Below are 16,141 nucleotides of genomic sequence, written 5' to 3' on the forward strand. Positions count from 1 at the left end.
AATGCTCCTCTCTGTACAAACCTATGTACTTTTTGGAGTAGAATTGCAGTAGGCTATGCTGCATTTCTACTGCAAATACGCTCCACACCACTACTGCGTTAATGCTTTTTGCTACTTTGATACTACTGCAGGATAAGTTAGGCTTCGTTCACATGCAATGTCTATTTTCTAAAAATCTATTTTCTATTCGCGCTATCTTATGATCACGGTCTGTGCCCTGAATATCCCGCCGCGTAATTACTGGCAGCGCGAGCCAGTTACTTATAGTAACTTATAGTAACTGGCTCGCGCTGCCAGTAATTACGCCGCGGGATATTCAGGGCACAGACCGTGATCACAACACATGCCGCGAATAGAAAAAAGAATTTAGAAAATAGACATTGCATGTGAACGAAGCCTTAAGGCATTTTAGTCTCGTAAACGGAACTCACGCACGTACATTACTACACATAATACTTTTAAGTGAAAAAACAAACTCCGGCAAAACTGCCTTTCTGTACATGCTATCAAAACCAATGGATGATTGACAGACTAAATAGGTGACGTCACATCACGATTAACGTCAGATGGCGCCAAGAGTCACTCGGGGTAAACCACCTGACACAAGAACGACTGCTTCTTCGTACATGGGATATCGTTCCACTTTCCTGTTGTGGGTACAAATTCCGCACAGTCTTCCATGGACCCGGAGTTGTTTGGCTCGTTTGGGCCCCAGTTGGTGTACGTCATGCTCTGACCGTTCTGCCATTTCCACTGGCCCTCGGCTGCGATGTCGTGACCTCCAAGATAGGCCATTGGCCGGCTACCTACGATAACAATATACATATATAATGCTGACAGGCACTGTTCTACCTCACTTTGTCTTTATAATCATAACACATTAAGAAGAAGACTTTTGTCAAATTGTGAAGTAATCAGCAAAATCAAACCTGAATAATGCTGGACTTCTTGAGAATTACTTCTTGAAACTTGTTCTGCGATTGGAACCATGATGTGCGATTTTCTGATTCAATTCTTAAATCATGTTTGATTATCTCTTAAATATATGATAAAGAAGACTTACACTTAGCTTGGAAGGTGTTGAGAAATAATTTCTTACCAGAAACTCGGTTCTTTAGCAAAGCTTCAATGAAACTATTTTCTTTGGCGGACGTCACCATGGCCAGGTGACCGTTTGGATGTAGTTCCTGACAGTATCTCTCCGCTTCATTCCAGGTTTTAGCTTCATTGACAAGACGGTACCAAGAGTTGGAGAAACCAGTGTTGACAAAACTAGCTACAAATTAAATAATAGAAATAAAAAAATAATGTTGTTGGTCTAATACTTGTAAGATTTTTCTCCATTATCTAGAAAAAGAAAGGATTGAAAATATGTGAATATAACTTTTTCCCAAAGAGCGTCTTAATTTACTGTAAATGTAAAAAAAATATTTATGTGCCAAACCAAGGGGCATTATTTTCACGATCGTCTGGAATATAGATATATAATATTAAACACTGTAAATAGGGTACATGAAATTAAGGAAACTGAGAAAAGTTTCCTACTTTTCACAAACTATGTTAAAATAAAACACTTTGTTGTTGTTCTAAGGAAACGCGGCATCATATTGTGCTAGAGAAGTCATCACAGTGGTTCGGCAGATGTGACCCGTAAGCCCTATCACATAGCTATTATCGCATTTATGTTCCATTGGGTTGGAATGGGGGCACCGTATAGCCCAGGAGTAGTGTGTCCTACCTCGTGACGGCAAATTGCGCATGTCACTTTGCAGCTTTCTGACAATGGCAGACAGGTCAGCCCGCTCTGAGTCATCGCCCAGTATCGCCCTCTGGCGAGAAACATTCTGAAGCTGCTCCACCTTGCTCGAGATTTCTGACAATTTCTCGTTCTGTATTCGCAGCAAAGTTGAAACCTTGTAAATATCAGTTCCATGTTAGTTGCAATGGCAAAAGTTTTGTTAAAAAAATGACCGGTGCCATGCAGTTTTCCTTGGAGTAGGGTTAATATTTTTTTTAAACTGCGGAGTTACATTATACATGTATAGGTAAATATACTTTCTTCAAATGTTTAATCAAAGTACATGTACACGGGCATCACCTAAGAAAATAAATATAGCAATTACAAACAAACAAACAAACAAACAAACAAACAAAAACATTATCAACAAGGGAGCTTGTTTCACATACCTCTGTCAAATTTTGCTGCAAAGTGTCCAGCCTGACTTCATTCGTGTCCTGGCGAGAGCCTAAATTCGTGGTCGCCACACCCGTTGTCTCCTTGACGGCCGATAAGGCCTGTCCGAGTTGGGCGATGTTTTTTCCATGATCTGCAGCGCTTCCCTGAAGCTGTATCAGAGCACCTTGCAGCTGGATTAGCTGCTGTGAGAAACCCTGTACGGTCATGGGTTGGTTGTAAGGAAGCTGGGATAACGAGGTCTTTATAGCAAGGATGTAGACACATATATGTACCGCGAAGGAAACAACCGAGTGCATTCTGAATTTTGAAAAACCGATGAAGTAAAATTTCTTGAATCAAAAGTTCTTGTTCCCTGCTACAGTACTGGATTTGCCTATGAAAGTAGAGGCGATTTTTTTCCATATGGAATGCTAAATAGGCCATGTCCTGTTCCGCATTTAATTCTGTTACCCAATACCTCATTGGGTATATGGGTCGGCGGATGAATGGTGTTTTCGAGATAAAGCGTCCTTGCCAATCCCTTTTCATCACACATTGTTTTTCTTTTTTTTACAAAAATCCTGTTTATCATGAATAAAGTTTTCTAATATTTTATTGTATTTACAATTATGATACATGTAGTTGTGATATTATGATTGTCGGTACAAAACAGGGTTTGAAAAGACTGGGTGATTTATGTCCACATTGTTATCCTGTATCCCTTCTATACTTTATACTGCATTGCAAGCGAGTCTTACACGTAACAACAAGAAGTGGTATAATTAGCCCATAACGTCTGGTCGGGAAGGATATTTAGAAATAAGCACTTGATAAAGTGATGCTAAGATGGGTTGCCCCCTACGTAGGCCTACATGTACTGCGCTGTATCCGTAGTACGGCCCAGTTTAGAATAGAAAAAAATACTATACTATACGAGGGTCGGCTTCCGAGGACCCCCCCCCCCCCCCTTCATATAATCCTGGATCCGCCCCCGAGTAGTCTGCTTACATTATTTTGAGGAAAAAAATTACACTGTGCTGTATCATTTTAATTCCGTGTTTCACCTATGAGTTGCAGTACCTATATTTAGGGATTTTATTCGTTTGGGTTCTTTTCAGTTATAAATTTGGTGAAAAAAGGGGGGCAGGAACAAAAAATGCCACGGTCAACTCAGCAAACTCAGAACGTCAAATAACGTTACAGGTCCACAACTGCATGCAAAAATATTATTTCGATGCACCCCCCCCTCCAAAAAAAGGCTTAAATTATTGCTAGTTGTACCCATCATAGTATATTTAAATTTTACATTCAAAAGAATGTAAAATACCAAGACGCAATGTTCTTATTACTTTGAGAATAATTATAAGTTTTGTTAATGTGGGATTTTTTAACTCTTAAGAAACTATTGGCGCAGCCTTTTAAAAATATTATAGTTTGGTCGAATGCCTAAAGCAAGAACATATGTCAGTTTACCAACAACGCAGTCTGTCGCTGCAATTGACCATTTTCATCTTATAAGAAGTGTACATGACATGTACAGGGACCGCAGGTGTCATTGAAGTCTTCTACTGTGAACAGTTAGGCATCGTTATGTGAGGGTGACATTCCTGGTGCTTGTATAAGAGGGCATTCCCAGAGATTTAGATCGATCCATCTGGATCGACCTAACTCCCTGGGGGTTCACGCTAAATCACAGTCAGCCGAGCGCGCACGGTAGTTAATTACCACTTTTACAGCTTTTAGTAGGCGGGACAGAAATTTAAGTCGGCTAAGCTGACAGTAATCTAGTGAGACTCCCCACAAGGATAGATCGATCTAAAATCTGTGGAATTGGGGTCTAAAAAAGCCTTTTGAAGCGTGCACAGGGCCAGAACTAAAAAAGTGGCTAAAGCACAGAAAGAGGCAAGAAGAAGAGTTAGTTGGACGTTGAATCCAGCAATTAAATGTACCACTTGACTTCACATTGTTGCTTTTTTATTTACTTTTCCGGGTTCATACAGCTAACGGCTACATGTATGTATAAGCCGCCTACAAACACAATACAAACATTTTATAGCATGAAATTGACCTGGTATATAATTCCGAAGCTGGGTTTATTTCAAAATATCCCGATGCTTGATGCGCGTATTATTTTAAAGAGATTATCAGGTTCTTGAATACTACGAATTTATTCATTGCCTTTTCCGACCAAGGGGAGAATTAATGACCTTGAATTAATGATGCTCCATTCAGATGGGTTATTTGCATTTTTGAGACTTTTCCATTACTGTCTAATCTGAGCTTCATTTTCCCATTTACTGCAACAATTATCATAATATGTTTCTAATTTAATTTATAAAATTTTCTCCATGGAAATAAATCAAAAAGTATACATATGCGTCAGGCGTACACATTACATAATTCAACACTATTCAATGTTAATAGCTAATCCACTTCATTAGAGGGACCTTCAATAATATAAATGCGACCGTCATCAACCAAATTTCGAACATCAGGCTTGAGTTTTTTATTCTTTTAATAGGCACGTTTATTATTTTAGCCAGTTTAGATCAAGTAGACATAAATGTGTAGAATCATTCCCAAGAGTTTTAGTTATCTTGGTTGCTTTGCATAAAAGTTATGATCTTCTTAAACAAATGCTCCAAATGGCCTCCTAAGCATTGAATGCACAATTGCATACGTCGCAAAAATTGTCAATTTCTCAAACACATTATTCCTTCTTCGGGATTTTCCCGATTTTTGCTGTGATTGCTCCCCAAAGTTCCCTAATCATGGAGGGTGGCTTTTTGTTCTAGCCGTTACACTAATGACACTCCCCCCCCCTTTTATAACTTTATAAAAACAATTTGAAATAAATATATTTGCCACAAAATGTGTAAGCTTTAATTAAGTATATAATCGAATATAACGTCCATATTACTGCAGTGTTTTCAATTAAAGCATGCATGTATATTCAAAACAGTTCAGAGGCATGCGATCCAGGACACCGTTACATAATACAGATGAGTGTCAGCCCAGCTTTTGATATTCACATTGAAGCTGTGAGGGGTGACGCCCGAATGGTATGCTGTTAGCCTACTATTTCTCCCATTCCTGAAAACAAAAAGAAAGAAAAATAACACTAAAGACAATTGCTACTTATATACAATCCATACTATGTACAGTCAAGGGACAATTTCATCTTTACTCCACCCAAAAAAGGAAAGACTATCTGACATCAAAGTTTCAGCTTTTGCTGATCTCTTTTGACTTCACAAAAAACTTAATGTATTGCATATTCGACGCCAATATTGGATAGCCTTAGGGAATGAAGCAGATCTTTGACCAATATGGTTTCAAAAGTAGCACGTTTGTCAAGAAATATGTCTACATGTTACTTACCAATAGGAAGAAATTAATACATTGTTTAAACAATGTATATTAAAATATACAAAATAAACATTTTATCCAGCTATCTAAATGTTAAAAAATGCATAATCAGTTAGAAAAAAGGAATAGGAAGTTAAAAGTCACATGAGATTGATACATATGCTTGCAGGCCCGGCCTATGAAAAATACAATTCCATTCCATGAGCCATACTGAAATCTAACTAAAACTTTCAACATTTGAATATCTATTTCTTTATGAATGGGATGTGCAAACTTTATGAAATTTGGTAAACTGATGCAGAGAAGTATAAATATAATTTCCATGGAATCAAAAATAACTGTAAAAGTTAAAAAAATCTATTATACAAACATACATTTATATCAATTTCCTAGGCAATTCCAATTGATTTCTGTGTAAAATTAATAAAAATCGATGTTCAAGCAGCCCTGGTTAAAAACAAGCTGGATATGATATATATATATATATATATATTTTTTTTTTTTTTTTTTTGTAGATTTCTCTGACTTCTACCAAGAACTATAACATATCCACATAAAATTGAAATCACTAGGGCAGAATTTTTTATTTTTGCATTTTTTGGCCAAATTAAGGGCATTTTTGGCAAAATTTCCATATAACGCAATGTAATAAACGTGGCATTTTTCCGGACGCCACCTCTCGAAAACGAGCTGGAGTACCCCCAGAATTTTTCTTACAATTTCCATCAAAATCGCTAGGGCAGAAATATGAAATCTTAAATATGTGAAAAACCTCCTTAAGTAATGTTCTGAAATTATTTATTGCAAACTACATGTAGGTTACAGATCGCCTGCAAGTTGAGAGGGGACTGTTTTGTAGTATCCAAAAAAAAGTTCAGCTACCGATGCTTTGGTAGAGGTGACACATGATGTTAATTTATAAGAAGGCGTTGAACCATCTTTTAAATCTGATTGGGTCAAGCTAATTTGGTGGAGTGCCTCAGGAAACAGGACTGACTACATCATATCTAATTGTGACATAACTCAATCAGATTTTCATATTTGATATTATCATTGACCATGAGAGCAGATAAAGCACTGACTAATACATGCAAATTCCTTAAACACAGGTGAAAATTGACTAAAGAACCATTTCTGATATCGTTATCCACCTAATGACCAATAAAGTTTCCTTTGTCAATACCCGGTAACTATAGTAAAAATTAAATGATATTTATATCGTCTGCTGAATGTCAGCCTTCATCGAGGAAATTAAGCTCTTTTGGCCATTTCAGACATGTAGCTAATGTAACTGTTCAGCTACCTTGTATGTTGTGCCGCGCGTTTTGGTCACAATGTAATAATTGACCAAGTAAACAAATGGCAGACTTTTGTCGAAAATTCTAAGATGGCGTCTATAACAAATAATGTTGCATTACTGTAATAAATGAAAAGGGGAAATTTAAATCACTTTAGTTAAAATTGGCCAAAGGTTTTGCCTGTCACAATAAATGCAAGCAATTTAAGATGAACTAATGCTGGTTAGAGCGATTTGGGACCAAGGTCTATCACTGGACAAAATAGGAAGAAAACCCATTTCCGAACTGTGGTCACCACTATTTCATTCTTACAGAGATCTGTCTTTTATATCACTGTCTTTTTAAGTTTGAATTGGAAATCATTTTGTTTTTAAAATATTTAAGCCCTGATTATATATACTTTCACTTATAAAATATTAAAAATATTTTAAGTAGTATTAAAATATTTTTGAACATTCAAAGTAGAATTTTTGACATTTGAAAAATATGGTTCTCTCTTCTCTTCCAAAGGAAATGGCGCAGTCTCAGTTAAAACCACAGAAAAATATTATAAATATCCCTAGAAGCAAGTCTTTTTTGTGATACGTATATCGAAATATTCTAAACAAAACCGAAAAATGTCGTCTCAGTAAAAGTATCAATGTCGTGTCTTACCAAATATCAAAGGTCGATATTGCCACCATAACGTTCGGAGTCTTTTCAAACGGTTTTTCGAAACGCACGTGCTTTTCTTGGCTCTGACACTTTTGGCTACTGCTTCTCCTACAGACGTCGCTGGACACTATCCCTGATTCACCTGTAACATGAAAAGGCGTGTGTGTGTGTGTGTGTGTGTGTGTGTCCACCACATTTTAAACTTTTTGGGTCATCATGAACAGATTTCTGAAAAGTGTTGTTGTTATATCGAAATGAAATAATGTCCTGGCCGAGAAGTTTGACAAATGTTTGACAATATACCCTTGACAAATGGAAACTGGTTGAATGCAACGTTTTTAAAGAAAAGTACATTTAGGATTGAAACCAAGAGATATACCCCCTAGCAAAAAAGTGTCACCCCTACCCCATTTATGTAAATTGCAACTAGCACCCATACCATAGGCTTAATTCCACTATGGCATAACATTAAATCGGGGATGTGAGTAATATACCCCCGTAGAAAAAAGTAACATCCATTTTTGTACATTGTGATAAGGGTACCAATAGGTTTACTTTTACTACTGCATATCAACTGGGCGACCGACCGTCGTGTAAATTGGGGATGTGAGTAAAGGGAAATTGACCTATCTAGTGTTGCCTTTGAAATACCCAACACTTAGTTTATTTAAATATGCGACTCCTAAGTGAGAGCAATACATTTTTTTTACCAAGCAGCTGACACAGGAGGGAGTTTTGGCCCGCCAAGTCCCCAGAATGATTGTTTGTGCTATGATAACCATTCAGAGGTTAGAGGGTTAGACAACATCATATGCAAACAGGCACATGGGCAAGATTGCCTGGGTAATTAGGCCCACCGAAGGAAACCACATCCAGAGAAAAGAGAATGTTAACACGTTTCCATGGTAGAAAATATCTCATGACATTTAGGAACTTGACTGCGGTATTAATTTAACTAGAATAGGGCAAACCATATTTCTGAGTTTACCGTAAGAAGAGGTCTGCAAAATCGTTGTTGTTTTGGAAGGGTTGCTGTTAGGGGACCAGTGATCACCGCCAGGAAGCGTGTACGTCGAATCAGATGGGATACCGGAACTGGTTCATTAAACTGTTCTCAGATTAAAGCATGCAGAATCGGCGTTGTCAGAAGTGATGGACGTGTAAGTGTTTGGAAAACAACTAGAAAGATGACTTCCCAATTTTCTGCCTCTGATCGAGAAGACGCACCCCCCATAATTAATGGCATGAAGTGCATTTATTACTTTGTTGCAGGCCAGCGTGTATTGGTCGACGGGAACCTTAACGCAGAGCAACGCATCCGAGCACTGGACAGGAACTGAAGAAAATCTGTGGAGAATACCTTTAAGGATCATACCACCCAGTTATATTTATTAAAATGATGCTACTCCACGTACAGCCAGTGCAACAGTAGGCTGGTTATATGCAAACCAGACCCAGACCCCCCTCCCCCCCCCCCCCCCCAAACAATTGCCACCTCAATCCTTGGAACAGAACTTCAAAGAGAATGTGGGATATCCTCGGAAATGGATAACTGAGTGATAAGCATCCGAACAAAAGTGAGCTCATCACCTTTGCACTGTATGTGGAACGCCATCACTCCTCAAACTTACGAAACTTTTTGAATCCACACACAGAGGCCTCATGTGCATCCTCTAGATCAGAATATGCTGTACAAAATACTTAAATGTGGCTTTGTTTTATTTAAATATCGTTGCCTTATTGAATGGTTGTGAAAAAAGTAAAATTTTGTGAAAAAATCCTTTACGGAGTTGAGTAAAATGCATTGGTTTATAAAATGATTATCTGCATCATTTTACGCAATGCATAAGAGGTGACACTTTTTGTTAGGGTAATATATACAGGAGAAAATTGAAAAAAGTCTACCGTCTCTGGGACGATATATAGTCTGCTTGTGTCTTCGGGTGTACAATACTGTCACATGTACTAAGTACAGGGTTGGTTTAAAAAACAGTTTTATCTAACAGAAAACAGATGGGATTAAAAACAGATGAAAACGACACCGACTACTGTCATATTTTAAAACTGTACTTACACCTGGCATCAATTAAATCTGGAAGTAGCGGAACAACCAAAAAGCAACCAAAGAAAACTCTGGAGGTCATCTTCTCGTTCTCAGTCTGAACAGGCGAGTGACTGTGACTGAGCGAACTGTGGGGCCCATGTCCTTTTATAGTTGCACAATCTGTTGCTCACACATGTCCTGTCAGTTTGTCGAGTTTCGTGCAGTTTCAGTCATGCGGGGAGGCCCAATCAAGTTCCAACGAATAACACCGAGTTTTGTTTGGCCTTTGTCTCGTCCTCTTCTTCCACGACTGTAGAGCCTTATTTTGCAATGCCCTGGCAGATATTGCATGACAGGCAGGTTCAGACAGGCGAGGAGGCAATTCCAATGAACAACACGCAGTTTTGATTAACATATCTCGTCCTTTACTGAACAAAAGTCACATGTTGTGTCACTTTATGTGTACTGTAAGAAGTGCATGTATATCCTCCTATGAAAAACTTACTAGTACACATAAACGGGTAGATTTCTTGAACGTGTTTATTAATATGTTTTGTGCACGGAGGACGAAAAAGGTCTTATTTGCCTAAAATACTGGCCTATGTGACGGACTGCTTGTATCTTGTCATTAGTACATATTTTGTTTTACACACAGTATTGTAACAAAAGCAAGAAATGTACGTCTTGTACATGTATTTGGTACTCCAATCCAAATATGAATATTCTCTTGTGTTTACCATCGGTAATTGTTAAATACATGTAAATTACAGAAAATTGAATGAAAATTGAGGGAAACGATTTAGGTTACATTTTTCATAATACCCCGATAAGGATATTCTTATAGTTATTTCGTTTAATTTATATTTTTGTTTCAATTAAATATGTCCTTTTTATTTGAGGTAACAAAAATGGGGTCAGCAACGAGCTTTTTTCTAGATTTTTTGTTACTTGTCAGTTATTTTTCAGAATGCTTCAGGCTTGGATTAAGTATGATAAACATTCATGGATAAAGCGACTACTCCAAAAAGGTGAATAATACTACTCGTTTACACTCGTTTACATTGATACGGGTTCATAAGAGGGGGAGCAGTGGGGAATTTGGGGTCGATAGGAACAATTCCAGTAGAATTTTCTATGAATTATGAGAAAAACGAAGAGGTAAAATTTCTTGGATCAAAAGTTCTTGACTCGTGCTACAGTGGATTTGTCTGTGAGAATAAATTTTTTATCATATTGAATGCTATGTCGAAATAGGCCATGTCCTGTTCCGCATTAAATTCTGTTAACCAATACCACAGCGGATGCATGGTGTTTTGAGTTTAAGCGTCCTTGACAATCCTTTTTCACCACACATTGTTTTTTAACAAAAACCCTGTTTTTTCAAGCATAGAGTTTTTTTAAATCTATTAATTAACTTAGACGTATGATACTGATAGTTGTGATATTATGATTGTCTGTACAATACTCGGTTTGAAAAGACTGGGTGACTACTGTACGCAGTGTAATCCTTTCCCTATCATTTACTGTGAGTCTAAGAGGACATTCGGAGCAAGTTAATGTTGAGTGTTATTTTGGTAGCACGAATGTATGAATGTTTTTATTTTAAGTCTGTTATGCTTGGGATTTTTTCCGTGGTACGTTATATCCTTACACCATTGATAAAGCAGTATACCGGTAAGTACATTTGCAATCTGCACAAGCAGACGCACACTCACAAAGGCAAGACACCCGTGATGAAAAATTGGTTTTCACCCCTGTGAAAGCCGCTGCATTGACAACCCCCTTCTCACCCCCCCCCCTCACCCCCACTAGGCAGCTGATGAAGGTCACGTGTTGACCGAGAAGCGCTTTCTGCAACCAGTCCACCCCCTCCCCCACCAGGCTGTACGTCTCCCGTACAACCGTCTTTTAGTCAAACTCAAACAGAGGTGAGACGCTCTCTCTACACCACGCTGAGGTGAGACGCCACACAACACGCAAGCCAAAAGTAGTACACTGTACACGGCTAAGAACACTTATTTTATCAGAGAAAATAAAAAAAAACTGATACATCAAATCCTTCCGTCACACAGACGTGAAATAAACTACCTCTTATCAGAATAACACATTAGGCTAGGTCTAAACATTAAAAGCATTTTATTGCTTCATTTAGGTAAAATGGAACCCACATGAGTACACATGCTTTTATCATAATGTAAATGACGGAGATGTACCACGTATTCATTGTATAATGTTTGTTAAGTAATTACTGTTTGCACGCCCCGTCCACGTATACCCATATTGTGCGTATAATCAAATTGTCACCAGTACTCATTTATTAGTTGGTAAGATTTGTGAATTGCAGTAGGTGAGCTTGCACAGCAGTCACAATTCATGGGTGCGCGTTTTCTCAGCCTGCAGAAATGTTTTCTTTCGTTTTAACATTGTTGGTGTGTGTGTGCGTGTGTGTGTGTGTGTGTGTGTGTGTATCCGTGTGTGTGTGTGAGCAACTGTGCCCCGTGTCCTGCACAATTGGAACCTTAATCCCTCACCTGTTTGTGAAGGCTCGGCTGCTCTGCCCTCTCTTATACATATTGTTGAACATATTTATGTTTATCGTGATGTATGCAGAATGAGGTCGTCTGTGACAATGCATTTCTACCACATGAATATTTTTTCAAAGTGTGTAAAACATAAATAGCAACAGAAATATGTCTTAATGTAGAAGCAAACGTGTCAGCTATGAAATCCATGACAGTTTATACATAAGAGAGCGGTCTTAGGCTCTATTCCCATAGATTTTAGATCGATCTATCCCCGCGGGGAGACTCACTAGATTACTTTCAGATAATCTGACTTAAATGTCCGTCCCGCCTACTACAAGCTGTAAGGGGGTAATTAACTTTCGTGTCCGCCCGGCTGACAGCTATTTAGCGTTAACCCCCAGGGAGTTAGGTCGATCTAAAGTAGGTCGATCTAATCTATGGAAATGGGGTGTTATACACAATAGTCACGGGAAATTTTAATGTACATTGATCAACTTCATTATTTTTTAAATTGAAGCTACTAGCCTTATTTAATAGAATATCAGCAATGTCCGTCCGTTGGAAACGGAGTAGATGGTCTGTAATAGAGGAAAAACCCACTCTTTTTGCCGGAAAGGTCAGCTGTCAAGCTGCTTTTTTTCTTTAGAATACCCCCCCCCCCCCCTCGAGACGATAATTGCCGGTACATGTTTATAACTGATGACATTGCGAATTCCAAGCTATGCACTTAATAGCATGATAATATCTGATCTCATCATACGTTCTATTTCATTCGTGCAGGGGGTATACTGCTTTTATAATGATGATGTTTACTGAGAACGAAATTCCACAATTGGTACATTTGATGGCTCTTTAAGCTAATTTAGGCGTGTCATGAAAATAATGATGATGTCTCTATAATTTCAAAAGATTTACTGTAAGAAAGTCACCATGGATATGAATTTATAACGCAAATTATATTTATAATTAAGAAATGCATGTGTACAGGATATGTTCTCATTACAAATGGAGAATAATATTTTGTAATAAGTTAAGGTCTGCTGGGATTTAATCAGTTCATTGATCTGCACATTTCAGGAACTAAATATGTTATTATGACACGCCATCAAAACTTTGCTTTGGAAAGCGTACACTGGCAATTGTCTCAGCCGCATAGACGTGATTTGTATTTAAATCCATTCTGAATTACAATTTTTCAATGTGACTACAACAGGATTTAGTAACTTTTAGGCAAAGATTAACTTAAACATGATTCCTCAATACGCTCATAGAAACTTAAAGTTCGGTAAAATTGTCGAAACCAAACTTATCACAATGTTGGATAAAAATAGATATTTTGTTCAGTTGTTTAGACTCTGTGCATCCTTCTCATAACTTGTTAAATCATTAAAACAAGTGAATTACACTTATTAAGGTTAGATTTCTCACCTAGTGTTATAGTGTCGACGACGCCAAGTTGAAGCTTTCAAAATGTATTTATCAACTTATTTTTCATACAAATGCAAAAGCATTAAACCCTGTATCTCCGTACGGACCCCACATTCACCTGTTTTTCGTCACATCGTCTTTTGCGTGATCATATGAATTTTCCTTTATAATTTGTCAATAACTTATTGAATATATTCTTATAGCAAATATTTGTAAGCCTTGTTTTCAGTTAAATATGTAGAATATTATATCCATTACAAATCATACTCGGATAGTTCCCAAAGCCCTGTCTGCAGTTGTCACATGTAAACACGTGACAGAAAAATTACATTTTGATAAAGAAATTATCCAATCAAATAAAACTTTGTGTGACTTTGACATTTTCCGCTACAATTAGTTTCTGAACATTTTGTTTGGTTGCTTTAATCGAAAAAATATGTTATTTTTGATAGGTGGCGCCCATTTTGTACTTGTCAAAAGGTTCAAAATAGATGCCAAACAATAAAGGGATTTCCATACACACATTAGTGCATGGTTGGGCTGAAATAGTGGTGTCAGCTAAGAACGAGGGCCTTTTGTATGCAATTGTGTATATTTCTATTGGTCATCTTGGATTTTTATAGTTGCCCAATCAGAATTTGTTTAGGACCCCATGGAAACCCCAATCAAGAAAAAAACCTTCATAGGAACAAAATTTCTAGGTTCCGAAAATTTCGCTTTGACTATAAATATAATGTTACTTTTTTAGCTCAACAAAAATGTCCCGATGGAGCCATTGACATTTTTCACATAACTCGAAAGCTATCTACTCTGTATACCTATGAGAGTTCTCGTCCAACAGTTAAGGCATGAATTGACACAGTGCATGTTGATCGTGACCGAAATTAATGCATGATCAGTGCTAGACTGCGTGTTCCGAGTAATAGACGAATTACATCAGCAGAGTAATAATTCACCTGGCTACCCTCATTTCCAGGATCTGCGGACGTTTAGGCATGAATTAACACCAACACAGTGCATGTTGATCGTGACCAAAATGTATGTAGGATCAGCGCTAGACTGCGCGTTCAAAGAAAGAGAAGAAAATTCATCGGATGTGTTATGTCATAATAATACAGTAATAATTCACCTGGATGCCCCCATTTCCTAATGCAGGTGCTCTGATAGACATCAAAATATTGGAGGTAAACCATTTTTATATTAAGCTACGAAGAAAAAACTTAAGGTGGTCCTTGTTTTTTCTTGTCAGATAATAGCTTTATGTTGCTTGCTGAAGATGCCTCACTTTATAAATGTATCTTAAGCAAGTTTGAATGATTTTCACCATTACAGTACACTTTATATTATTGCACTGTATCAACATCATCATTTTCATCACCATCATCAATTTTATTATTACTTTCATTATTACAATGATTATTATTTGCAATGTGAATATGTACAACACGCGTGTAAATGTGTGCCTTTCTTAATAATTTGCGGCCTTAGTATATGTATAATAGATGTACATGTATTTTTATTAAAAAATGGTATTGTTGTACCAGTATCTGTGATGAGAAAATAAAGATGTATAAGAGGATTCCATTAAAAATACTGTTTAAGGTGTGAACATAATGCTTTTTAAACCTGGAAGTCACTTAAAACTAAAAAAAAACTAAACAAACGACTGTCTACGTTGCTGCTGCAATGAAATCATATCAGCAGTAAAAACTGACGGATCGGCGGAAATTTGTCCAATTTTCCAACATGATTATCTCGTGTTTGGTCCTGTTTGTGCTTCCGTATCGTGCAGACAGGGCCTAAGCGCATGCTCCTGATTTGCAGCAAAACAGCATTATAGAAGAGAGCGAGAGGCAGTCGCAGCTGGTAGAACTCGATGGCTCAAGCAGAAGCGTGATGCTGAACAGAGTCATGCACTCGTGCGTGTACATGCACCTGATCGTAGTCTCTTTACTTCGCAGACCACAACCGTAACAACTCTGCCAACTGAAGATCCGTAACAATATTTAGAAGATGTGTTTTGATGCATGATGATTTAAAGAATAAGTTTAAAGAAAAGTAACACAGACTCTAAGCATGAGCAAGGTACCTTCAATCATATTAATTTAGGTAATATAAAAATGGTCCAAACTAGGCGCAAACTAGTTTACCTTTAGACTGTAAATAGTGACCATTGCAGAATACCAAAGAAATTCCATTTGAATGGCATAATATCATATAGGAAGAGGATTTTATGCTAAAAGTATGTATCAAAACAAAATGGAGATCGGAGAAAAGATAGAAATGATTTGCTCAAAATATATAGTTTGCCCCCTTTAAAGGAAATATTTTACCATGGTATACCGGTATTAGTACGTAAAAAATATGACGTGTACAATAGAAACTTGATCATCATTTGAGGCAGATAGAAGAGAAGCCCACTCTTAGACTTGCATGGTCATTATTCATTACGGTTCCACTGTTGCTCCATCTGAAATACCTATATCTTCTGAGGCAGCCACCATCTACTGAGACAATAACTTTATTCAGAAGGTGAACTTTGTTAGTCCTTCTCACCTAGAATTCAATAAAGTCTATTTAACTGGCTTGAAGGAATACCAGGAGTGTGTTGTTTCTTTGCCTGCTTTATTATCCCCGTGTCATGAAT

The 16,141-nt window shown here is 37.5% G+C and overlaps 1 protein-coding gene and 1 non-coding gene across 2 annotated transcripts; both read right to left on the reverse strand.

The window, feature by feature from the left end:
• Positions 1 to 322: 322 nt before the first annotated feature.
• LOC106176158 (uncharacterized) lies at positions 323 to 2,599 on the reverse strand. Its single transcript, XM_013558412.3, has 4 exons — positions 2,188 to 2,599; positions 1,739 to 1,913; positions 1,100 to 1,276; positions 323 to 806 (listed from the first exon to the last, which is right to left on the reverse strand). The coding sequence occupies exons 1-4, from the start codon at positions 2,491 to 2,493 to the stop codon at positions 580 to 582; spliced, it is 885 nt and encodes a 294-aa protein (XP_013413866.2). The 5' UTR covers positions 2,494 to 2,599; the 3' UTR covers positions 323 to 579.
• Positions 2,600 to 4,165: 1,566 nt separating this feature from the next.
• LOC106166253 (uncharacterized) lies at positions 4,166 to 10,003 on the reverse strand. Its single transcript, XR_015335337.1, has 3 exons — positions 9,572 to 10,003; positions 7,498 to 7,639; positions 4,166 to 5,269 (listed from the first exon to the last, which is right to left on the reverse strand). It is a non-coding gene; the product is annotated as an uncharacterized LOC106166253 (transcript).
• Between the last annotated feature and the right edge of the window lie 6,138 nt (positions 10,004 to 16,141).

This window comes from Lingula anatina, chromosome 7 (genome assembly GCF_051362555.1).
Source record: "Lingula anatina isolate TDL-2025a chromosome 7, LinAna3.0, whole genome shotgun sequence".
NCBI classification, from domain to species: domain Eukaryota; kingdom Metazoa; phylum Brachiopoda; class Lingulata; order Lingulida; family Lingulidae; genus Lingula; species Lingula anatina.